This window comes from Lynx rufus, unplaced genomic scaffold (genome assembly GCF_022079265.1).
Source record: "Lynx rufus isolate CCGP_SWC_20201006 ecotype Redwood Valley unplaced genomic scaffold, mLynRuf1.p SCAF_39, whole genome shotgun sequence".
Taxonomy (NCBI): domain Eukaryota; kingdom Metazoa; phylum Chordata; class Mammalia; order Carnivora; family Felidae; genus Lynx; species Lynx rufus.
In genome coordinates, this window is record NW_025814855.1 from 587128 (window position 1) to 612613 (window position 25486).

A 25486-nucleotide genomic window follows, 5' to 3' on the forward strand; every position below is an offset into this window, starting at 1 on the left:
AAATAAATAAATAAACTTAATTTAAAAATACTAAGGGGGGGCGCCTGGGTTGCTTAGTTGGTTGAGCATCTAACTTTGGCTTAGGTCATGATCTCATGGTTCATGAGTTTGAGCCCCGCATGGGACTCTGTGCTGACAGCTCAGAGCCTGGAGCCTGCTTTGGATTCTGAGTCTCTCCGCCCGCCCCTCCCCTGCTTGTGCTCTCTTTCTGTCTCAAAAATAAATAAACATTAAAAAAAAAAATACTAACGTCCACAACTGGATGCGGATCACCACCACTTAGATCCAAGCTGTCCTTTTTTCATTTTGATTACTGCATTAGTTTCAAGGGTCTGACCCCTCACGGTCTCTCTGACCACTGTGCTGTTCCCCCAACTGAGCAGTCAAAACTAGGGTGGACGAATGCACAGGCCAAGATGAATCAGGAACAAGGAGGAAAAGGTGGGGGAGCCAGGGAAGCTTGGGGGTGAGGGTCACCTCAAACACGGGTGGGAAAGAGGTTCCAACAGGGTCCCCAAGGGCTGTCAATGTGGGGGGGGGGGTCCAGGCTCAGCTAGGGCTGGAGGGGGTGGTGGCCCAGGGATCCTCCCCGTGCTGGATGAGGAGCCTTTTGGTCGTCCCCGTCCGTGCTCTTGAGTAGTGGTTTGAGTGACAGTCGCTGAGGCAGACATTTTGTTAGCCATGTTCCCTGCTGTTCTTCAGCGCGGCTCAGTAAACGCTGACTCCAGGAAACATCCCAACATAGGTCGATGGTAACGCAGGCTGCCATAAAGCTTCGCCGTCCAGGAAGAGATTTGGGAACAATTCCTTATGTTTTAAAGGGCTTTATGCGAGAAGCTCAAAACCAGGTTCTTCATTTGAAAAGGAGTATCAGAACAGCTATGTTGAATGAAAGGACCCCTTGAATGCGTTCAGGCCTGCGTCTGGGACGCGTTAAACGATCAGACTTCGTCAAGTTTGCACTGGTGAGCCGCCATTTCACAGACGGGCAAACTGAGGCTCGCGGGGCCGCGATCTACCCAAGCCTTTCCAAGATGGGCAGCAGCGGCGAGGAGGGCCGTCTAGGCCCCGGACAGTACCGTCGGCTCGCCGGCGGCTGTGATACCAGCCGCCGAGGTAAGCCCCAGGCGCCGCGGTGGCCGGACTCGCGACAGAGTTGCTCGGAGTACGTGCCATGGCGACGCTTCCGGACCAACCGGAAGCCCACTGCCCAGAACTACAACTCCCGGCAGTCCGCGCGACGCGTCCTGGTCGACGCCGGGGGAGCGGCCGCCATTGTCCGCCGCCGAGGTGAGGCGGTCGCCCAGGCGGTGGGGTCGCCGCCGTTGCCGCCGTGGGAGCCAGGAGGTTGGGAGGACAAGCGCGAAGACGCGGCGCCTGCAGTCGGGGCCGGCGCGGATCCCGCGCCTGCCCCTTCCGCGTCGGCTTCGCGCCCCTGTTTCCCTTGGTTCTGCGACCCTCCCGCCTCCCGCCTCTGGGCTCGCGGCCGCGCTGGGCCGGCTGGGCGGGCCCCGGTGAGCCCTGCACGTCGGGCCTGGCGCTGGGTAGCAGCCGTCGGCTTAGCGCGCCTTTGTCTGCCCCGCCGCGCGTGAAGATCCCAAGCGTACCGCCAGGCCGAACCTTGGAGCGGAACAAAAGCCCGAAGCGAAGCGGCGAAGCGACCCCAAGCTTGCTAAGTCGCTTGCCTCGAGCGGCGGGGACCGGCCCGCAGGGGTGGGAAGCAGGTAAGGCCGGCCGCGAACCAGGTAAGGCCGGCCGCTCGCGGGTGCGGGCTCCCGAGCATCGCCTCCGCCTCCGGTGGTGCATAAGAGATCGGGCGGGAGGCCAGGCAGCAGGTGATGCGGCGCCTCTGAGGCCGTTAAAGGGAATAATAAACACCTTTCTTTCCCCAGCGGGTGTTTCTCGTCCGCGCGGGTTCAGCTAAGGCGCCGAGGGACGACGGCGACCGTGGGAGGGGGACAATCCCCGATTCTCTTCACCGTGCAGTGACGGCGGACTTGGTTAGGTTGCAAACAGCGGTGCGGAATCGTTTGCCTACTTTGAGTTTTGGCGCAGATCCCGGTGTTCCTGGGGCCAGCAGGCGTCCTGGTGCGTTATACTCACTCCCAGGAATCCGCGGAGCTCTGACAGTTGGCCCTCGTACCCTCGAGAGGTCTCGGGACTTGCACAAAGACTTGGAACCGACGGACTTTGTGGTCTGGGCTCCACATCAGGAAACGGACAGACTTGGGCCCGGTAGGTCTTGCCGGTTGAGTTCTTGTTTCCCTCCTCCCTTCCTCCCTTTTAGATAAAGGTTGCATAACAGAAAATCATTTTAGAGTACAGTTCAGTGGTTTTTGTTGTATATTCAGAAAGTTGTGCAATAATAACTACTATCTAACAGAACATTTTCATCACCTCCTATAAGAAACCACCCGCACCATTAAGTGGTCACTCCGCATTTCTCCCTCCCCGCCCAGCTCTTGGCAACCATTGATTTCTTGGGGGGGGGGGGGGTGCAGGTGGATTTTACAGTAGTTTTTGTCAAATCAACCAAAAAGTAACCTCGAGGTTGTCACTGACTGTCTCTTAACAACCACTGACAAATTTATACCCTCTCATTCTGGAGTGTGGTCTTTTTTTCAGCTTATTCAAGTCACTCTTCATTTATGTCCTGGAATTCTGTTGTTTTTGACACGTAAATTCTGTTTTCTTACAATGCTCCCTACAAGTCTTTTGTTGCTTCCTTGGATGGGCTGTGTTCTTTGTTCCCACTGGCTCTTCTGTGACAAAGGACCAGTTTTGTCTTTTCCATTTTTGTCATTAGGTTGGTATTGCAATTGTCTGTGAATCACCTTAATCCAGTGCTTTTGGCCAGGCACCTGGTGGATTGATCCTGTGGGATGGCAGCTGTCAATCCGTGGGCCTCCTGGGGTAAGTCCCAATTCTGTGTCTTCCGGGCCTCCTCAGTGGTGAACGTGCTGCAGCCAGGGGTCAGAGCTAGGGAGGGACTGAGAGTTTTGGGGGATTGGAGGGAGTCTTTCTGTCTTGGTATAGAATTAGAACTGAGTGAGATTAAAAAAAAAAAAAAGACAACTTGGTTGTTGACGAAAAAGGAAAGTGGTTAGTGTAAAAGACAGTGTTATTTTGTATATCTATAGTCTTAAGATGTGTTAGTGGTTCTAAGAGATTTTCTACTGATTTGTGGGATTGCTTAGAAGACAGGTATACATACAGTCAGAATTTCTCTATCATTGCCATATTTTTTACCTTTAGTGTTGTTTCTCATTTATGTAGCCGCGGCATGTAATTTAAGAACAATGTTAAATAGCGTGGTGTCAGTGATGTGTTATCTTTAAGTGAGGTTTCATGTATTTATCACTAAAGACATCAAGGGAGTATTTTACTACTTAGATTATTATTTTTATTTTATATATTTTTTAATTAATTATTTTTTCATGTTTATTCATTTTTGAGAGAGAGAGACACACACACAGTGCCAGCGGGGAAGGGGCAGAGAGAGAGAGGGAGACACAGAATCCAAAGCAGGCTTCAGGCTCTGAGCTGTCAGCTCAGAGCCCGATGCAGGGCTCCAACCCACTAATGGTGAGATCATGACCTGAGTGGTCAGATGCTTAACTGAGCCACCCAGGCGCCCCTCTACTTAGATTATTTTTAAAATTGGGTAACCTTAAACATTTTATCAGATACCTCTTCAGCCATTCAAGTGATTCTATTCTTCTATTATTATTATTATTTTTATTACTAAAAAAACTTTTTTTAATGTTTATTTTTGAGAGAGAGCATGAGCAGGGGAGGGGCAGAGAGAGAGGGAGACACAGAATCCTAAGCAGGCCCAGGCTCTGAGCCGTCACTACAGAGCCAAACGCAGGACTTGAACTCAAGAGCAGTGAGATCATGCCCTGAGCCAAAGTTGGACACTCAACCGACTGAGCCACCCAGATGCCGCCAAGTGATTCTATTCTTGATTCTTCTTGGCTGTATCATGTCAGATTTTTGGGTAATGACTTGCCTGTGTATTTCTAGTATAAATCTAGCTTGTTATGTTGGATTTTGTTACATGCTTTGGGCTCTGTTTACGGAACTTCGTTACACCCATTAGTGAGACAGATCTGCTTTTCTATTTTGTTGCCTTTAGTCACTGGGATTGTTGTCACAGTGGCTTTTCTTTACTTGTCCCAACCTGATCTGGTGCAGGTGTCCTTACGGACCAGTCCTGGGGAATGGCGGCTGTTGACCCGTGGACCTCCTGGGGTGAGTCAAAAGCCTGTGTCCCCATTGGCCATGTTTGCTGCTGTGTCATGCTTCTTCCAGCAGTGACCTGCCATGGCCAGGGATTGGAGCTGGGGAGCAAGGTGGGGATTTAGGGCAGGGGGGGTTCTGGTCCGGGTCTCTCTGTGCAGAGCGGGAACAGGGACGGATCAGAACATTCCATTGGGTGATAGAGTGATGGTGACACCTCCAGGGGAAGGGTGCATGAGAATAAGTGTGTGGCCATTTACAGCTCGGGCCCAGAAAGGATGTGAACTGGTACTACTTCTCAGAGATGGTGCTTCTGAGCAAAGGGGGCCAGTGCAGGACTCATGTTTAGGAACATTACTTCTCTTCTCTGAGCCCCATTTCCTTCATCTATAAAATGAGGAGTCTCTTTCTTTGCCCAATGGACACGGCTAGGAACTAGCTCTCCCTCAGCGCACTCCCTGCCCCTGCCGTCACCCCGACCAGGAAGGACTCGTCGGCATACTTCCGGTGGGGAGAGCTGCCTCCGTGACTTTGTTTTCCTCCCCAGCTCTGTGTCCTCAGGACTCTGCCTGGCCTGTGGAAGAGAGCCCCAAGGAGGAGAGGAGGGTCACTGGGCTCCCGACAGCCCAGGTCCAGGTGAGTCAGGCATCTGCTTTTTCCTGAAGGGCTGTCCTGTACCCTGGGGTGTCCAGGTTGTCCCCCACCATCCTAGTCTTTGTGTTCTTAAGTTTATAGCAGCTAGACTTTGCCTAAAGAAAGAGTCGGCCAGAAGTTGATTGCTTTCAAAGCACCGACAGGGAGAATTCAAACAGTTTTCTGTGACTTGGAACCACATTATCGACCAACCTGTTCACAGAACTGAGCCCTGGCAATGCCGTGTGTTGTTTTGGTGGACGAGGGGCAGCCCCTTTGGGCGGCAGCAGCCCCCTTTTCTCCTCCCACCTTACCTCATGTATTCAGTGCCATACTGGGTTGATGCTGTCCTGTGAGCTCCGTGCTTGCTGGGCAGAGAACATGGATAAGTCCAAGCCCTGGTCCCGAGGAATTCTCAGTCCCCTTTCCCAAGGTGGTTCAGTCAGCTACTGAGGCCTCATGGCCTGCTGGTGCCACACCTGTGGTTCAGGACATGGGCCTGAGATGCTTAGGGAGGCCCCAAGCCTTGGAGAGGCTGAGCCCAACTAAGGCCTCGAGAAGTGGGAGACAGTCTGCATAAAGTCACTGGGGCACAGAGCAGCTGGAGTCCTTCCGCTGTGGGGAGGGACGCTGCCCGGGAGACATGATGCACTTGGACCAAGAGGTTAAGGGGGCTGCAGGGGCCTGGCCTTTTGTGACCCTGCCCGTGTGTGTTGGGTGAGGGTGGGGGCACCGCATGACCGGCATCTGGGTGAAGGATGACCCTAGTTAGAATTGAGGGTGCAGAGGCCAGGATGAACCTAACCAGGCCCTGAATGCCTACTGTGGAGCCCGGGCTCCATTCTGGTGGTAATAAAGAGCCTCCTAAGTGCAGTGAGCACTTAGGCCATTGTCTAAAATGTGGCTGGAAGGGTGTCCCTGGCAGGAATGTGGGGGGAACGGGGTCGTGGGAAGCAGGCTGGCATTTCAGGTGTCAGTGTGACCAGGGCCTGGGAGCAAGACCTTAAGAGGTGTAAGGGAGTTGATGCAGGGTAACTTTGAGACTATTAGCATGTGAGGATGGGTCCTGAGAGGAATATGACAGGAGACATGATATGGAAGAGGTGGCAGGAAGTAGGGTAGCAGAGTTGATGATACTGGAAAGATGTCCACTCCTTTTTCTCCTGCCCAGCCTCTTCATTAGAGACACCCACTTAAGAAAAACCAATTGTTTTAATGGCTTTATTAAAATATTCAAATACCATAAAAGCATATAGTTCTGTGGGTTTTTGTATATTCACAGAATTATGCAACTATTACCAACCAGTATCTATTTCTGGTTCTGCTTCTAGAACATTTTTCATGCCCAAAAGAAATTCTATACCCATTAGCAGTCACTCCCTGTTCCTACCACCTTCGACCCCTGGCAACGACTCATGTATTTTCTTTATGTGTTTGTCTCTCCTGGACATTTCACATAAAGGGAATCATATGATACATGACCTTTTGCGTTTGGTTTCTATCACTTAGCATATTTTTAAGGATCGTTTATGTTGCAGTACATACCAGTATTTTATTTATTTATATGATTCAGAGGCAGCCATTTTTAACTTACTGTTTTTGGTTCCTTAGGGTTGTCTCCATATTTCTAAATGAGATTTTCATCCTGATTCATGAAATTTACATTTACTATTGGCTCCCTACTATGAAAAATGAAGAAAAATAGTTTTGTTACCATATGTAGGTTTTATTTGCTAAGTTTAAATAATGGATCAAACAAATGTAAGGTACTGAGGTATAAAATTATTAATAACTTCTCTACGTAACTTAATGCCTCCCCCCCAAATTAAAAATATGTGATGAAATTTCCCATGGTTTCAAAGCTGACTGGTGAAGTGCATCGCAAGTATGCTGTCCTCACGTGGCAGCACGGCTGTCCCGGGGAGCAGAGGGCCTGAACCACGTGGTGCAGAGTGGTGGTTGTCTGGCATCAGAACTCGGGCAGCTTTGATGTTCACGGCTGATATGTTATATAGTCATTTTTAGATTCTGTAAAAGAATTGGCAAGGAGGCAAGGCTGAAAGATGGGCCCTGAATCAGTCGCTTGGGAACAAAAGTTAGTTGTAATAAAATGCTGTGAAGAAGTCTTAATAACCACTTGGCTGCACCCTGCTGTTAATTTATGTGAGGGTTCCTGAGAATTATTAGGGTTAATGCTGAGAAAATAAAATGGAGAATTAAAATAACAACACCCTCCAGTGTCTGAAGAGTTGTGATTTCTGAGAACATGCTCCTGGCCCCTCCCCACACTCACTTCAAATTTTTCCCTGTGGGAGATTCAAGACTTGAATCCTGTGAGTTTTGTACTAAGCAAGGTCTTCAGGAACACTAACGAGAGCCCCATGTCCCTCCACTGTTCCCTCCAAGTTAAGTACTGAAATAAAGCATTCATCTGGTGAAAACATCAAATGCTGTCATCCCTTGTTATCTGAATAGTCCATTTTGGAGAATATGTTGCATAGCAAAGTTTCAACTAGTGGGAGCCCAGATCCCGTTATTTTGAAGAATAGGGAAAATGATGATACCCCATTTAAAAAACTCCAGCCAGCCTCCTCAGATATGGAAACTCTCCAACCTGTCTGTAACAATCCGCCGATGATTTGTGCATGATAAGTGTACACATAAATAACAGTAATACTCTGTACCCATCCCTGGCTGGTCTGAGGATGTGCACGTAGTTGTTTTCCTTCTCTGCAAAAAACTTACCTGAAAATACTAATGAAATTCTGAAGTTGCCAAAGAACCCATCTGAATTTCCCCAGATTTCGTGAATGGGCCAGCTGTCCATGATATAATGCAGGAGCTGATTTTACATCTTCCCTCGGCACCCTTACATCTCTCAAACCTTCCCATGATGTAGATGTACGGCCGGGTTCCGTAAAGTGCCGTCGAGAGCCCTGGTAAGCGCTCATACGTATGAACAAAGTGAAATTGCAAGAATGACTACAGGAAATTTAGGTGGGACATTTGCGAGTCACCCTAGCAGATGTTTGTAAAGTGCAACCTCACGTAAGGGTAACCTGGGAATGGAACGGCTTGCTCCTTCCTGTGCTAGCTTCTAGGGTCCCTCTTCTCCACAGTGGTGAGACTGGGTGCCTGACCTCCATCTGCTCTTTCTGTTTCACTTCTAGTCTTGGTTTTGCATTTTCTTTTTTTTTTTTAATTTGTTTTTAATGTTTATTTATTTTTGAGACAATGGGAGAGACAGAGTGCAAGCAGTGGAGGGGCAGACAGGGAGACACAGAATCTGAAGCGGGCTCCAGGCTCTGAGCTGTCAGCCCAGAGCCTGACGTGGGGCTGGAGCTCACGAACCATGAGCTCATGAATGACCTGAGCCGAAGTCAGACGCTTAACCGACTGAGCCATTCAGGTGCCCCTGGTTTTGTCTTTTCTGCCTCTTCAAGGCCTCCATGAAGTGTGGACCCCAACATGGGGACATACTCAGCTGGGCATCTTTTTTTCTTCCCCTTTGGCAGCGCGTGAGTTCCTTCCCCTTTGATAACATCTACAAATCTGGAAATAATTTCTTTTTACTTATTCAAAGTTTTATTTGGACAAATCCCATAAGTACAGAAAAGTATGGAAAGTAATCAAATATGGTCTCCATTACTCAGAATGAAGTTGTTCATGTTTTGTAATATTTGCTTAGTTTTCCCCAGTCACATTCTCTTCCCATGTTTACCCAGAATAACTGCTTATGGTGTATACACAGCTAATCAATTGTCTTACTCATATGTAGATAATAAGCTATTTGTATAGACATCACATAGATAGTAGTCTAATTCTTTTTAAGTTTTTTTTTCCCTAAGTCATCTCTATACCCCAGTGTGGGGCTCAAACTCCCAACCCCGAGATCAAGAGTTGCATGCTTTTCCTACCCGTAGCTTTTCTATACCTTTCTTTGCTTATTCAAGGTCAACTTTGAGATCCATCCATGTGATAAGTTCATTCCTTTTGCCCTCTGTTCATCCCTTTTATGGATGGGCGTAGAAGCCCCCCCCCCCCTTTTTACTATTCCAGGAAAAGCTGTGTGGACCTTCTTGTAATATCATTTTGTGCATACATCTAAATGTTTATCTAGACATACCCCTCAAAGCAGAAGTATGCTGAGTTTTAGGGTGCACGTTTGCAGTATGACCAGCGCTGCCCCGTGGCTCTTGGAAAGGGCCTCCTCTCGTTCTCACCGCCATGGAAGAGAGCCTGTCTCCCTGCATCTCTGCTGCTGAGTGGCAGTGCCGGGTCTTTTAATTTTTGCATAGCTCAAGACCAAAATGGTAGATTGTACGGTAGATTCAATGGTAGATTCCTTGATTGCTAGCAAGGTTGTGTATCTTTACATATTGTTCCTGGTCATCTGGATTTCTTCTCTCTCTGTCTCTCTCCCACTCCTACCTCTGTGTAGACTCTGACCTGTCGATACGTAGGCATTTTATATGCATTCTGGATCCTGGTTCTTTGCCATGTATGAATTGTCTTCTCCCAGTCTGTAGCTTGTCTTAACTTTGTGGTGTTCTTTGTCAGTCCCATGTTTCCCATATCTGTATGTGTTTATAGCTAGTGTTTTTGTTTATTGTTTAAAGAATTCACATATTAAAAAAAAAAAATTCTGTTCCTTTAGGTTGTTTCTGAGGTCTTCTCTTACATGGTGGGCCTCCTGAAGCAATTGCTGTGTGTTCACATTTAATAAATTCTTGTTCTTTCAGAGCCCCTCTTGTGTCATCCTGTTTTATACTGAAATCCCTCCAATCAGAGAATTGGGATTGCAGTTCATTGAAAGTAGGATTGTAGATACTGCCAGTATTCTGTGTACTTTTGGCTTCTGCGTTTGGTCTCCCCGCCTGTGCTGCACATGTTCCTTGCGTATCCAGGGCTCTTGTGGTCTCCTGTGCTTACCAGGGAAGAGCTGTGAGGCTGTGTTTGAGTGTTCTGCTTTCCTGTGCCTGAGCAGGTTTGGTTCCTGATTGGCCTTCCTGTGTGTGTGTCTGTCTGTCTGTCTCCCTCCCAACGAATCTCACTCTAAGCTCCATGGACCTGCTTGGGCCAGGATCCTCGGGTTGGTTGTGTTTCCGGGCATGCAGCTGGCTGTCAGGCCACAGACCTCCTACCCCACGTTGTTGAGGTTTCAACTCTGGGGTTGTTGGTCACCCGAGCAGCTGGAGAACCTCATGCACTCCTGTGTCTGAGCAGGGTCAAGGCAGTGTTACCCGAGTGTAAGTGCAGGGCATTTGGTGGTGGTGCTGCCCACAGGTGGCTGGTTGGGAGCTGGGTTAGCTAGCAAAGCTGTCCTGAGTACGGACTTGCCTTGTCACCTGTTTTCAGCCTGCCTCTCACTCCTGATTTAACAATCGTTTAAGCTCAGAGCCCCAAGCCTCTCCTGGGAACCTCTTCCACCGTAGCCCTTCTAATGTGTGGGGGCTGGGATTCCCTCTGCTTTGTTTCCTTGGTCTGCTACTCTTTCATCTGTTCCCCATCTTGCAAGAACGTGTGGAACAACACGTGCCAATGGCCTCTTCTTTTCACTGGCTGGGATGTTTTTCTTTCTCAAACTTTATTTAGGAGATATTTAAACCCTAAAGTGGAATCTGGACCTTGTGTTAGTTCCTGTTAGCATTGTAACAAATTGCTACAAACTTAATGTCTTAGAATAATATGAATTTACTGTCTTGTTCTAGAGCTCAGAAATTTAAAATGGGTTTGTAGGCTCTTGGCAGTCAGCCAGTTCTGTGTTCTCAGTGATACCACTTCTTTGACATATTGTTATGTCTTCTCTCTCCCCTTCAGATGTCAATAAATAGCAACATTTTTCAAAGACAAGAAAAAAAAATGGGTCTGTAAGGCTGTGTTCCTTCTGGAGGCTACAGGGGAGAGTCTGCTTCCTTGCTTTTCCCAGCTTCTGGAGGTTACCCTAATTTCTTGGCCTGTGGTTCCCACCCTCCATCTTCAGGATGCCTTGATCCAACATCATGTCTCCTTTTACTCAGACCCTCCTCCTTCCTCCTTGTGATTACATTGAGCCCACCTAGATGATCCAAGATAATCTCCCCAAATCAATATCCTTAATGTAATCACATTTCTGCAGAGCCCCTTTAACATAATGGTTATAGGTTCTGGGATTTAGGATGTTGCCGTGTCTTGGTGAGGGGTGTTATTACAAACACCCATGTTCAATAACTTCAGCTGTCAGCTTTTAGCTTTGTGCCTTTTTCTCTATCCTGACACAAAAACTGGAATATTTTAAAGCAAATTTCAGATATTCTATCATTTTGCTTATGAACACTTCTGTGTAATTTCTAAGAGATAACATCCTTTTTAGAAAATAATAACTTTATCAATACCTTTTTCACACCCAACAAAATTAACGACAGTAAGTCCCTGTTATTAGTTAATACCCGGCAATGTTCAGTTTTTTCCAATTGTCCCCAAAATATGTTTTACATTTGGTTCAAATCAGGATCCAAACGAGGACCACACACTGTGTGCTTAATATGCTGAAGAACCAGGTCACTTTCTTGTTGGTTGCCTGATTTTGCCCTCTTGATGACATTGGGTGAGTTCCTCCATCCCTTTGCCTTCCAGAAGCTGATAATTGGACTAGAGGGATGAGTAGATTCAGGTCCCATATTTTTGGTGAGAGTACACCATAGGAGGTGCTGGGTCCTTCCTACTCTGTTGCATTAGTGGGTACAGGACGTCTGATTGTCCCATTTCCGGAAGATGTGATGGATTAGTCAGGCTAACTATAGCCGCCCCTCCATTATTCTTCATGTTATTCAGACATGTTCAGTGTCTGCCTTCCATGTGTGATGTAGCAGTTCCTGATGATCATTGCCAATGTCGACTACTTGATTAAAGGTTGCAGAATCGCTCCCTGCAGTGTCTGTTAGACGTAGTTCTTTTATTCCTTAGGTGCGTATAGGGATTCCATTGGGGTCTTGGGAGGGGTGGGAGGTTAACTTGTGACTCAGTTCACCAGCTTCACAGCTGCTAGGGTGTGGGTTTGAAGCTTGTTAAGTGTAGCTGAACTGAAGCCATCAAGTAGATGCCACCCTCTGGAGGAGTTAGGTGGCATGAGGGAGCACACCAAGGGCACCCTGGTGAGAAAGCATGGCCTCCCAGCTGCGTGTGATTGGGTGTGATGGCTCTGTGAAAGTACACTGAGCTTATTATTTCAGCTCACTTGGGCTTTGTGCACTTCACTGTCCGAATGTTACACTTATAATAAAAAGTTTATATTACTTAAAAACATAGAAGCATCACCCAGCAAGGAAACTGAGGCCCTAGGCAGATCTGTAGAAGAAAGCCAAAGTATTGGCTTGATGAGTCCAAGGTTAGGGATATTTGCACTAGGAAGTTTTGCTCTGCAGTTTTAAGTGCTTTTCAGAGTAAGGGAATTACTGCAGCAGAATCAGTTGTGTGTTTTAAGCTAAGCATTGTTTGGTGGAGGGGGAACAGTTGGGATCGACAGAGTAAAAGTTGTTACATTGAAGACCAGCCATGAGGGTGAACCTGATCAGAGATACCGAGCTCAATTTGTGAGCTTTGACCAGCAGGGACAGAAAAGAAGGGCGTGAGAAAGGCTGTATGGGGGAAGCAGTAACATAGCGGGCCATGAAGGCGTGGGGAGAAGTTCACAGGAGGCTCAGTGTGGAAATTCGCTGACACGGAGGTGGACCAGAAAGCTGGTTTCCAGATGGAGGGAAGGACCTAGAAGCTATCAGGGCCTGAGGTAATTGTAGTATACCACCCCTGATGGACAGCTCACTCCACCACCACCACAAGGGAAAGCACGCTCCCACTCCACCCTGGAAGTGCCCAGATAACTGAAGCTCACACTGAGTGCTTAAGAGCACTGTGAGCCGAGTGATGCATTCATTGCAAAAGGTTATAATCGTCTTCCCCTCTATGTTTCTAGTGAGCATTCCTGGTTCTATTTTTCCTAAAAACATCAGTTGGAACATTTTAAAACTCAAGGTTGTTTTTTTTTCCTTAAATTTTTAATGTTTATTTATTTTTGAGAGAGACAGTGTGAGCAGGGAAGGGGCAGAGAGAGAAGGAGATAATCTGAAGCAGGCTCCAGGCTCTGAGCTGTCAGCACAGAGCTGGATGCGGTGCTGGAACTCACGGACCGTGAGATCATGACCTGAGCCGAAGTCGGACGTTTAACCGACTGAGCCACCCAGGTGTCCCAAAACTCAAGGGTTTTTTGACAGCAACCGTACCTGATTCTCTGGCTTGGGCTGCTCTGCTCAAAGCTATCATACTCTTAGCTCCAGTTCTTGGGACAGAGATGATCTGGGAATGGAAACCTCCATATAGTCCCTAGGAAGACAGTCTGTGAATATTTAATATCACCCTTCCAGGTACTAGATCCACATGTTGAGCAAAGACTCCAACCTGTTTAGCCTGCAGGCAGTGCTTGTAGTCTGTTTCCTCCCTGGTCCTGGACTTGAGTATCTTTATCTCCAGAGAAGGGCGCCACTGGCCTGGTGGGAGTCCTGTCCATACCAGCCAGTATTACTAGAACTGGGTAAGAGCCTTAAGAGAGACCTGTTCATTTTTGTTGTGGTTATCATGGGCCTAGATACCTAATTTCCTAAGAGTATCCCAAATAGGGGGCCCTTAGGTGGCTCCCAGTGAGGCCTGACAAATCAGTTATAGTACTAAACATATCCAGGATAATTCTATATCCTGTCTCCTCCCCAGTGCGGTCAGCCTCACTCCATCCCCAGAAAACATTAGAGGATGTGGCTGCAGGCTGAGGAGGAACATCTGTGCTCTTTTAGGAACCAGTGACTTTCAAGGACGTGGCTGTGGACTTCACCCAAGAGGAGTGGGGGCAGTTGGACCCTATTCAGAGGACCCTGTACCGTGACGTGATGCTGGAGACCTATGGGCATCTGCTCTCTGTGGGTAAGGTGGTGCTGCCTGAGTAAATGAAGGTGTTTCCATGCAATACCTTCTGGTTCTCTGTGTTTAAGAGCTCACAGGCTATAACTATTGGTAATATATGTTAATTAGATTTAGTGTTATGATAACACTAAGTGATAATTTCACAATGTATACAAATATTGAAACATGTACACCTGAAACTGATATAATGTTCTGTGTCAATTACATCTCAGTTTTAGAAATTAGCAACGCATAACACCACCACTGACCAATAACACTCAATAAATAAAATAATAAATAAATAAAAAAGAGCTCATGGGGGGTCTCAAAAGGGCTGAGATGATCTTGAGCCCTCCTGAGGTTCAAGAACAAAATTCCTAATACTTATAAAGCATAAAGTATGCTTATTCTGCCCAAATGATAAGTCAGGGAAGAACAGGCAAGGACATTTTCAAGGCTACACAAGTCTGTGTTTTTTCTTCCATGTGTAGGGAATCAGATTGCCAAGCCGGAGGTCATCTCTCTGTTGGAGCAAGGAGAAGAACCATGGTCAGTGGAACAAGCATATCCTCAAAGCACTTGTCCAGGTGAGGGCAGGTGGGAGCAAGGAACTTTCCTCCAAGCCCTCCTTGTTTGAGAAAGGGGCTGAGGCCATGAGGAGTTACCTTCCTCAGAGACATTCACAATTTCTTCCAAGGAGCTGTATCCCATGTATTGACTTTTTTGTAGCTGTTGATTCAGAGCAAAGGTGGCCACCCTATTAACAAGGTAGCAGATTGTATGAGCTGCAGTTTCCATTCCTCTCCATCCATTCTCCTGATGCCTCTCATATTCTCTGCTGCCCCTTTCTTTTTTTTTTTTTTTTTTTTTTCTTTTCAACGTTTATTTATTTTTGGGACAGAGAGAGACAGAGCATGAACGGGGGAGGGGCAGAGAGAGAGGGAGACACAGAATCGGAAACAGGCTCCAGGCTCTGAGCCATCAGCCCAGAGCCCGACGCGGGGCTCGAACTCCCGGACCGCGAGATCGTGACCTGGCTGAAGTCGGACGCTTAACCGACTGCGCCACCCAGGCGCCCCTCTTCTGCCCCTTTCTCTGAGATAATTTCTCACTCACTTACCTGCTTTTTAGTGTGTTCATTTCCTTTTGTGACAGACTCATAGCCAGGAGCCACAGACTCTTTTTTTTTTTTTTTTAAGGGTTTTATATAGGTAATGCATTCACATGATTCAAAAAATTCAGAGCTACATAGAATGTGTGAGCTGAAAAATCTCACTTATTTTTGCTGCTGTTATCCACATTATTTTACCCCACCTCCCCACAGGGCACGTACACACAGGTAACCACTTTTCTTTTATTATAAATGTTTCAGCTATTTTCTTAGTGGTTTCCCTGGGGATTATAATTAATATTTTAATTTATAGTAATGTACTTTGGTTAATACCATTAATTTTGGTAGCATACAAAAACTTTCCTTCTGTGTATTTCTATCCTCACCCATTTATGCTGTTATTGTCAGAAATTACATCTATACATAGTATGTCCATCAACACAAACTTACAGTTATTGCTTTGTTTTTGTCTTTTTTTAAATTTCTTTTTTATTTTTTTATTTTTTTTAATTTTTTAAAAAAAAAATTTTTTTTTTTTTCCAACGTTTTTTATTTTATTTTTGGGACAGAGAGAGACAGAGCATGAACGGGGGAGGGGCAGAGAGAGAGGGAAACACAGAATCGGAAACAGGCTCCAGGCTCCGAGCCATCAGCCCAGAGCCTGACGCGGGGCTCGAACTCATGGACCGCGAGATCGTGACCTGGCTGAAGTCGGACGCTTAACTGACTGCGCCACCCAGGCGCCCCTCTTTTTTATTTTTGAGAGAGAGACAGAGCGTGACTGGGGGAGGCGTAGAGAGAGAGGGAGACACAGAATCCAAAGCAGGCTCTAGGCCTCTGGTGTGGGGCCTGAATTCAAGAGCTGTGAGATCATGATCTGAGCTGAAGTCAGACGTTTAACCAACTGAACCACCTAGGTGCCTGTTTTTGGCTTTTAAATCAGATAGGAAAAAAAAATTACAAGCAAAAAATGTGTTTAGACAGCCTTGTCATATTTACCTATGTAGTTACATTTATTGGTGTCCTGTATTTTGAGTTACTGCCTGTGTCCTGTCATTTCACCCAAAGGACTCCATTTGTTTTAGAGCAGGTTTGCTGGCAGCAGACTCTCTCAGATGGTTTATCTTGGAGTGCTTTCCTTTCCCCCTCATTTTGGAAGGAGAGTTTTGCCACATACAGGATTCTTGGTTGGCAGTATTTTTCTTTCTTACCTCCATGGTTTCCAGACAGGTATGCCCTGTTGGTCATATGAAGATCACTTGGATATGATGAATACCTTTTCTCTTGCTGCTTTCAGCATCCTCTATCAGGCTTTGGCTTTTGACAGTTTAATTATGATGGGTATTCTAGGTTCCCAGAAATGTTTTAGAACTTTTCAAAGCCCCTAAGAACGTCTTTTCCCTTGGCTTTTTAAAAATCGTTTTGGTTTTGCGTATTGTTTGCTTTAGCTGTTTGCCATTGTCTCAGGTGGTAATGACTTTTTAAAAAAAAATTTTTTTTTAATGTTTATTTATTTTTGAGACAGAGAGAGAGACAGAGCATGAATGGGGGAGGGGCAGAGAGAGAGGGAGACACAGAATCGGAAGCAGGCTCCAGGCTCTGAGCCATCAGCCCAGAGCCTGATGCGGGGCTCGAACTCACAAACCGTGAGATCGTGACCTGAGCTGAAGTCGGACGCTCAACCGACTGAGCCACCCAGGCGCCCCGGTAATGACTTTTTAATATACTGCCTATAAATGTTTGACAAATACCTGCTTCCTAGAGGCTTCCAGCCCCTGACAACCTTTCAAGGGCCTGACAACCACCAAATAGGTCAAATAATGACTATTCTTTGGGAATGAGGCTTTGGGGGAACCCCCAGCTTCATTCTGTTCCCTCTAGTACCAGAAATATTGGCTGTTATTTTACAAGCCTGCTGCTGAGCCGGGGAGCCAGAGATGGGACCAGGGTAAGTTACAGTGCCCCAAAGCCCACTGTTCCAAAAATTCAGCTGTCTTTCTTGAATAAACTCTTCCCTGGGCTGCCAGAGGACTTTGGTTAATTTATAGAATTCTGAGGAAATTGATTCTGACAGTTGTTGGTTGCTTTTATGGAATGGTGAAATTTCAGAGGCCCTATTTTGCCATTTTTACTGACCTCTTGCCCCAGATAATCAGTTTTAATAATTTCTGTTATATGTTTCCAGAGTTTCCTTACACAGCTAAAAGCATATAGAGATACGGTTATTTTCACCTTTCTAAAAGTAGATTATAATCTATTCTGTTGTGTATCTTGCTGTTTTTAATTTAATAATGTACAACAGCCTGTTCTTGAGTTGTGAAGGTGGCTATCTTCCCATCCATTCTAATGAAGTAGGCTTTTTGGAGTCTCATCAGTTGCCCGCATTCATATCTGAAACCTTCCATCAAGGGCTCTGAATTCCAGGAGCTTTAACTCTCCTACTCTTGGTGCTGACCATTCTGAGTTACTATCCTGAACCACCGTCCTGAGGTTTGGTTCCACCACCTCCATTCTTAAACTTCTACTGTCTTGCAAATCACCTCAACCAACTCTGTGATCCTGCTAGAACCGGGAAGCTCATCTCTTCCTTCTAAATTATGTTTCCTCCTCTTTTTGATGCATATCGCTGCTACCAGCCTCCTGTGAGTCCTCCAAGCTGGAAATTGAGAAGTCTTGCCTTCCTTTTCTTCTCCAAGATGTAATGGTTCTTCTAGCTCCTGAGATTTTCTGCCTCTGAAATGTTAGTTGTGTGTCACTCAGCTTCTGCCAACATCACCCTCAGGTCCCTTACCAAATTCCAGCTCAAGTTAATGAATAAATCTGTACTTATTATTAGCTACCTCAGGTGTTTTTTCTTGATCTACCTCCCCGAAATCTTCTATGATGAGCTCTCTGTCAGTAAATCTGCAGTGATTCGAGTAGCCTTTTAAATAACTCTGACTAGATTTCAAGACCATCCATCTTTTTTCTGTTATTTTTCTCATTTTGTCACTAGCTCGTGCTGTACAGGAGCAGTATGTCTATATTCAAGTAAAGCCTGAAGGCTGAGCTCATGTCATTTCTCTTGTGCGAAACCTTCCTAGATTGTTTCTGTTGAGTACTGATCTCTGATCTCCTTTCCTAGCCTCCCACCCGCCCAGCAACTGCATCCCCTCAGGCTCAGTGATACACTGTGTGTATTGTTGACAACTGTTTAGTATGTCCTCTCATCACATAGGTTCTAACTCCCAGGTTAGATGATACTTTGTTGTCCTGTCTCTGGTTCTGGATACTCAGACTACAAGTACCAACTATAAAGTAGGACAAGAATTGTTCATTTGCTCAGCTACCATTTCTTAAAGTTTCTACTGGAAGGATTCAAAATCTATATGAAGATTGATCATTCCCTAACTTCTAGGAGCTAAGCTTGAAATTAGTAATAAATGCCACATCTTGAGCAAAGTAGGGCCCCTGTTGTAATGGAGTTGGATAGTAAAAGGAAGGATATGGTGTATAGTGAAGACAGAAGAAAAACCTAGAGAAAGTGGACAAGAGTCTGTGTCGAATAAGGTATCTGTGGCTTAGACCCTGCAGTAGGGTAAATAATGACACCCCCTTTCTCCCAAAGGATGTCCACATCTTAAACTTGTGAATATGGTACTTCGTATGGCAAAGGGGCTTCTCAGATGTGAATAAATTTTGAGATGGAGGGATTATCTTGTATTATCTGAATGACCATGGTAATTGCAAGGTCCTTGTAAGAGCGAGGCAGGAGTGTCTGAGACACAGAGTGGAGATGTGGTGACAGAAACAGAGGATGAAGTGTTATGCTCTGCAGATGGAGGAAGGAGCTATAAGCCAAAGAATGCAGGCAGCTTCTAAAAGCAGGAGAAGGGCACACTGTAGATTCTGCCCTAGAGGGAGGCTCCCCTGATTGTAGCCCAGTAAAAGCCATTTTGGACTTCTGACTTCCAAAGCTGTAAAGTAATAAGATTGTGTGATTTTAAGCTGCTGCATGTGTGGTAATTTGTTACAGCAGCAGTAGGAAACTCAGACAGACCCCTTCAGTTGTTGGAGGACTGTTACCTCAGCAGTGATGGTGGATAGCTTTCATATGTTGAACTTGCCAGACATTTCACTGGATTCACAATCTCGCGAAGATATTGGAAACATCCTCTGTGGATAGTATAGAGCCAGTATGTATGAGTGTGTGTGTGTGTGTGTGTGTGTGTGTGTGTGTGTGTGTGTTTATATATACATAGATTTTTAAAAATTTTATTTGTAAGTAATCTCTACACCCAACGTGGGGCTTGAATTCACAACCCCAGGATCAAGAGTTGCACGCTCTACTGACTGAGCCAGCCAGGTGCCCGGAGCCACAATTTAAATACAGATTATATCAGGCTATAACTCCTGTGTCTTCATCATAATGTGTTGCCTTTTGAGTCTGTCTTGTGTGCCATTGCTTTGCAAATCATTCTGTAGTTAGAAGGGTTGTAACTGTAGGAGTGTTCTTAAACTATGGTGATTTGTGGGCTGACGACTTTTGTGTCATTGACTGAATGGAATATGAAACAATGCGACAGCATATTATCATAGATAAGATCCTTGCTTGAAGCTTCTGTTGGTGATACTTTCTCTTAACGCCAGTCCCTCCTTTTTGGGGGGCAGGTGTCAAAATAGGGAAGGAGTCAGGATATTAAAACACAGAAGTGAATTAGGACACTTTCATCATTTAAACATAAGTTAAAGGCCTGGTTGCTTGTTTATCTTGTAAGCAAGTTATTTCTTATTTTTTCACCTTAATAATATTCACTGGGTCCCTTTGTCAGGGATCCCCCAGGCCACCCTTGGGTTCAGTGATTTCACTAGGATGCACAGGACTCAAAAGTCATTGTACTTTTGTAATGGTGTATGACAGTGAAAGGATACAAAGCAATGCAGAGGGAGAAGGCACATGAATATAAGTCTGGAGGAAACCAAGTGCAAGCTTTCAGTAGTCCTTTTCCAGTGGAGTTGCAGAGGACACACACGTTTAATTCCTTCAGCAGTGAGTTGTGACAACACATATGACATGTCATCTACTAGGAAAGCTGGCCAGAGCCTAGGAGTCCAGGGTGTTTATTGGAGATTTGAATACACAGTGCCTGTGTAACTGACTGCAACCACTGAAGCTCCAGACCCCCAGAAGGAAAGCAGATGTTCACCATAAATGACCATAAATGTCATTTGTACACACTATCTAGAGAGATACTACACAGTGTGCTTCAAGGCCTCAGGCATGCAAAACACTCTTAGACCATTCCAGGACCTCGATTCCTTTACCATACACCTTTATCCTGGTCTTTTTTTCTATGGGAAAATGCCCCTAAATGGTTGTTATTGGTATCCAGTATACACTTATGCTGGTTCACATACTTTTTTTTTTCACTATTCTCCTCTTCCCTGTTATGATCTTTGTGTTACAAATCTATTTGAAAACAAGGTCACACCTGCCTTTTCAATAATATGGACAATAAATCTCACTTTTCCCACTCTATTCTTGGAAATTTTTTCTCTGTGCTCTCATGGCTTTTTTTTCTGATTATTTCAGAGTGGATGAGAAATCTTGAAAGCAAAGCATTGATCCCAACACAAAGCATTTTTGAGGAAGAACAATCCCATAGCATGAAGCTGGAAAGATACATATGGGATGATCCTTGGTTCTCCAGGTTAGAAGTCTTGGGATGTAAAGACCAGTTGGAAATGTATCACATGAACCAGAGTACAGCTATGAGGCAAATGGTCTTCATGCAAAAGCAAGTACTATCTCAAAGAGGTTCAGAATTCTGTGAACTTGGAGCAGAGTGTAGCCAGAGCTTAAACTTTGTTCCATCTCAGAGAGTTTCTCAAATAGAACATTTCTATAAGCCTGATACAAATGCTGAAAGCTGGCGGTGTAACTCAGCCATAATGTATGCAGATAAAATTACCTGTGGAAATCATGATTATGACAAGACTTTCTACCAGTCCATACAACCTAGTCAGCCTGAAAGGATGCAAACTGGAGATAATCTTCTTAAATGTACTGATGCTGTGAAATCTTTCAATCATATACTACATTTTGGTGATCATAAGGGAATGCATACAGGAGAAAAACTCTATGAATATAAGGAATGCCATCAAATCTTTAACCAGAGCCCATCATTTAATGAACACCCACGACTTCATATTGGAGAAAACCAGTATGATTACAAAGAATATGAGAATATCTTTTATTTTTCATCATTTATGGAGCGTCAAAAAATTGGTACTGTAGAGAAAGCATATAAATACAATGAATGGGAGAAAGTCTTTGGGTATGACTCATTCCTTACTCAACATACAAGCACATACACCTCAGAGAAACCCTATGAATATAATGAATGTGGAACATCTTTCATCTGGAGCTCTTACCTTATCCAGCATAAGAAAACTCATACTGGAGAGAAACCCTATGAATGTGATAAATGTGGAAAAGCATTTAGGAATCGTTCGGCCCTTACTAAACATGAACGGACTCACACTGGAATAAAGCCCTATGAATGTAATAAATGTGGAAAAGCCTTCAGCTGGAATTCTCATCTTATTGTACATAAGAGAATTCATACAGGAGAGAAACCTTATGTATGTAATGAATGTGGGAAATCTTTCAACTGGAACTCCCATCTTATTGGACATCAGAGAACTCATACCGGAGAGAAACCCTTTGAATGTACTGAATGTGGGAAATCTTTCAGCTGGAGCTCCCATCTTATTGCCCACATGAGAATGCATACTGGAGAGAAGCCCTTTAAATGTGATGAATGTGAAAAAGCTTTCAGGGATTACTCAGCCCTTAGTAAGCACGAAAGAACTCACTCTGGAGCAAAACCATATAAATGTACTGAATGTGGAAAATCCTTCAGCTGGAGCTCCCATCTTATTGCCCATCAGAGAACTCACACAGGAGAGAAACCCTATAACTGTCAGGAATGTGGCAAAGCATTCAGAGAACGCTCAGCCCTCACTAAACATGAAATAATTCATTCTGGAATCAAGCCTTATGAATGTAATAAATGTGGGAAGTCCTGCAGCCAGATGGCTCACCTTGTTAGACATCAAAGGACTCATACTGGAGAAAAGCCCTATGAGTGTAATAAATGTGGAAAATCCTTCAGTCAGAGCTGTCACCTTGTTGCTCATCGGAGAATTCACACTGGTGAAAAACCCTATAAATGTAATCAATGTGAAAGATCTTTTAACTGTAGCTCTCACCTTATTGCACACCGGAGAACTCATACTGGAGAGAAACCATATAGATGTAATGAATGTGGGAAAGCATTTAATGAGAGTTCTTCCCTTATTGTACATCTAAGAAACCATACTGGAGAAAAACCCTACAAATGTAATCATTGTGAGAAAGCTTTCTGTAAGAATTCTTCTCTCATTATTCATCAGAGAATGCATAGTGGAGAGAAACGCTTTATATGCAATGACTGTGGAAAAGCCTTTAGTGGTCACTCAGCCCTACTTCAGCATCAGAGAAATCATAGTGAAGAGAAACTGTGAATTGAATTGATAAGAGATTTTTCTTTTATTGTACATTTGGTAACACACTGAAAAAAAAAACCCTATAAATATAATCAAGAGGGCAAATTGTTTAGTAAGAATTCAGAAAGACTTCTTTTTATTATTTGGTAGAAAATATCTCCTTAGAAGAAACCTATGAATGAAAAGAATAGAACAAAGCTTTCAGCAGTTATGTAGCCTTTATTTAACATCAGAGAATTACAGTGAAGAAACCTCAAATCCCCTCATGGTCCTACTTGATTCCTACCAGGAATCCTACTTGAGGAACATGAATATAGGGAATAAGACTTCTTTCAGTAAGAGATCTCAACTGAGGTCTGAATTTGTGGATCGCAGTGCGTTGTTAAGGGGAACCTTATTCTAGGAAAAGTTTTTTAACTGAAAGTACACTGTTTTGCATCAAGCTGGAATAATGGATAGGAAGCTTTATAATAACATCTTGTGCATAATTATGGAAATACAGATTTTGCTGTTACAAAGGGAGAATGTGGGTGCCGTTTAAGGAACACAATATGAAATACTAAATCTGAATTTAAGAAAAAAAATTAGTATTGAATGGGATATTTACTGTCGATCAAGATCAAACTTAGAAAACATTAGTAAATGATTTTACTAATGGTGGAAAGATTATTACCTAGAAGTATGAGACTGATGTTGTTAGAACAAAAGTTGACAGTTTATGACCCATTGTGTCAGTGTCCATGGTTTACTCATGATTGCATTGTTGGACAATTCACTTGTAATCTGTTTTAGGCAATCACTGTAAGTTACAATTGTGGACACTGCATCGATATACATAATGTTAAGGAATGAAAAGGACACAAAATTGTATATACGTATCTATTATAACATCTAAAAAATGTATATGGATAAGGACTGGAAGGATCCATGGAGAAATTAACCTTGTTAATTTAAGATTTTTAAAAAAGTTTTATAAACACAGCACCTATGTGCTAGGCTTTGTTTTAAATGCTTTCAAATATTAACTTGTTCAATCTCCTTAACTCTATGAGATAGGTACTATTATTATCCCAGTTTTACAAATGGAGAAACTCGTGCAGAGTGTTGAGAAACCTACCTAAGGACACACAGCTATTAAGGAATGGAACCAAGATTGTTTGGCTCTAGAGTCATGTTTTTAAATACCATGTTATGCTGCCTCTCCAGTGATTTTTTTTTCCCCCTAAATTTTTCTTTTGTTCAGTTTTCTATAGTAGATAACTTGATAATAAAAACCGAGAAATTCCTAAACAGTGAGAAATAAAGTTACCTGGCTCTCTGACCTGAATGATTTCTGGTAACATGAGAGCTAAGCTGCCTTTGGAATATGAAGTCTGGATTGGACAGTCAGAATCACTGCCATTTTCTAGGACTTGGGTTCCCTAAGATTTCACCACCCACAATACTGAGCAGTACAGCACAACAGTGACTGGAACACAAATCGGAGGTTTGGGCAATGCTGAGGAATGCCTCTTGATGGGGTTAGAATGGCCCTGGTGGGGCAGAGAGAAAGAGACACTACAGCACATGGGAGCATTGTTTCTCAAGGTCTCTCTCAAATTCAGTGTTTATGCTTTCTTTATCTTCTCTTGATGAGAAGATTTCTTGATAGTAGGGGCACTTCAGAAGGGAAGGAAGCTCACCAATTCATCAGAGTGAGGAAGTCTCTCTGAGTGCTCCTAGGGGAAAGGAGGCAGGATGGATAAGCAGATTTAGGTGGCTTCTCTCCTGTTCACAGATATTTCCTCTATTTCCCTAAAGTAGGACTATAATTACAGGCCAGGAATCCTTGGATAGGCTTCAAAGACATTGGTTAGAAATCCAGGATACAAAAGGTTCATCTAGTTCTTACAGGGTCCATGACTCCCCATTGGTTGAGAAACAGTGACCTACTGGTGTGGGAGGGTGTGTGTTCTGTAGCTGGAACTCACATAGGTATGTAACATCTGATTCCTTACCTTTCAGGGCTTAGTGCATAGTGGTCACCCAATAAATGTTGCAGGAGTAAATTAACTGAATGCATTTCTCATGTGATTTCTGCAAATATCTTTAGAATAGAATTAGCAATGTTATCTCTGTAAGAGAAAGTAATATGTGTCAAGTAATACTGTGAATATATGGGTAGAGTATTCTAATACCCAGTGTAATACACTTTGAGCAAACCAAGATTCTTTGATTTAGCGACTCCAAAGAATCTCATAATTCATATACAATATTACACAAGCATCCTGACAAGTCACTCTATATTACACAGCTTAATATCTTTTAAAAAAGTTTTTCTAAAAGTGCCTTTTGTGGCCCAGCCCATATCACAAGTCAAGAGAAAGTCCCAGACTTCTGCTTCCTCCTGGAAGGATCCCTACATCTCTATCATCTATCACACAGCCTTATATGCACAGTGTGCCTTGGATGTTCAGGACTCCCACACCCCTTCACCTCCCTTACTCCAACCCTCTAGCCTATGTATGGCTTAGTTCATTGCCCCCCCCTTTTTTTTTAACCCCGTGTTCAACTCCCCAACTCTGGAACCTTCTGCTGGGCCCAACTGGAACTCATTTCATCATGAGCTCTTCCTTGAAACCTTCCTGCTGTGACTGAAGCTTGAGTCTCCCCTATGCACAGTATCTCTTATGATGGCTTCAAGGGGTGGCTCCTTTCTCCTCCCCTCCACCCCCCACTTTTCTCATTTGCAGCCTCTAGATTGTTCCTCCCTTCTCTCTAAAACTCACCTCTGACTCTTGGGACATGAGACCATCACACTTGCTTCCCTTCGTTCCAGTCATCTATTATGAGTCACTCATCCACATACCAAAGAATTCGGCACCTGCCTTACTGCATCTAGAACCATTCCATCATCCATCTGGATGATCTTTCCATGTCCTGACCTCACAGGACCCCTCTGCTTATGGTTTTGTCAACCACTTGCCACAGTCAGTCACTCCCATGGTCATCCCTAGGACCATTCCATTACTAGTGACTGGAACCCCTCCACCATCTGTTTCC

The 25486-nt window shown here is 44.5% G+C and overlaps 1 protein-coding gene across 7 annotated transcripts; it reads left to right on the plus strand.

The window, feature by feature from the left end:
* Window positions 1-1261: 1261 nt before the first annotated feature.
* ZNF606 (zinc finger protein 606) lies at window positions 1262-24480 on the plus strand. 7 transcript variants are annotated; one of them, XM_047094385.1, is made up of 8 exons: window positions 1262-1724; window positions 1893-2235; window positions 2807-2913; window positions 4198-4254; window positions 4790-4878; window positions 13698-13824; window positions 14295-14390; window positions 20487-24480. In XM_047094385.1, exons 3-8 carry the CDS (start codon window positions 2883-2885, stop codon window positions 22460-22462), a joined length of 2376 nt encoding a protein of 791 aa, XP_046950341.1. In that variant the 5' UTR covers window positions 1262-1724; window positions 1893-2235; window positions 2807-2882; the 3' UTR covers window positions 22463-24480. The 7 variants fall into 7 exon arrangements, with proteins under 7 accessions (XP_046950341.1, XP_046950343.1, XP_046950347.1 ...); XM_047094387.1 differs by having other exon boundaries at window positions 2056-2235; XM_047094391.1 differs by having other exon boundaries at window positions 14295-14352; window positions 20487-20553.
* Window positions 24481-25486: the final 1006 nt, after the last annotated feature.

Excerpts from the sequence above, each read along its gene's own strand:
- ZNF606 (XM_047094386.1), top strand. The coding sequence starts at position 2,883 with ATGGCAGCTGTCAATCCGTGGGCCTCCTGGG. Across the intron at positions 13,825-14,294 it reads TGGGCATCTGCTCTCTGTGG|GGAATCAGATTGCCAAGCCG; the intron begins GTAAGGTGGTGC and ends TTCCATGTGTAG. Across the intron at positions 14,391-20,486 it reads TCCTCAAAGCACTTGTCCAG|AGTGGATGAGAAATCTTGAA; the intron begins GTGAGGGCAGGT and ends TGATTATTTCAG.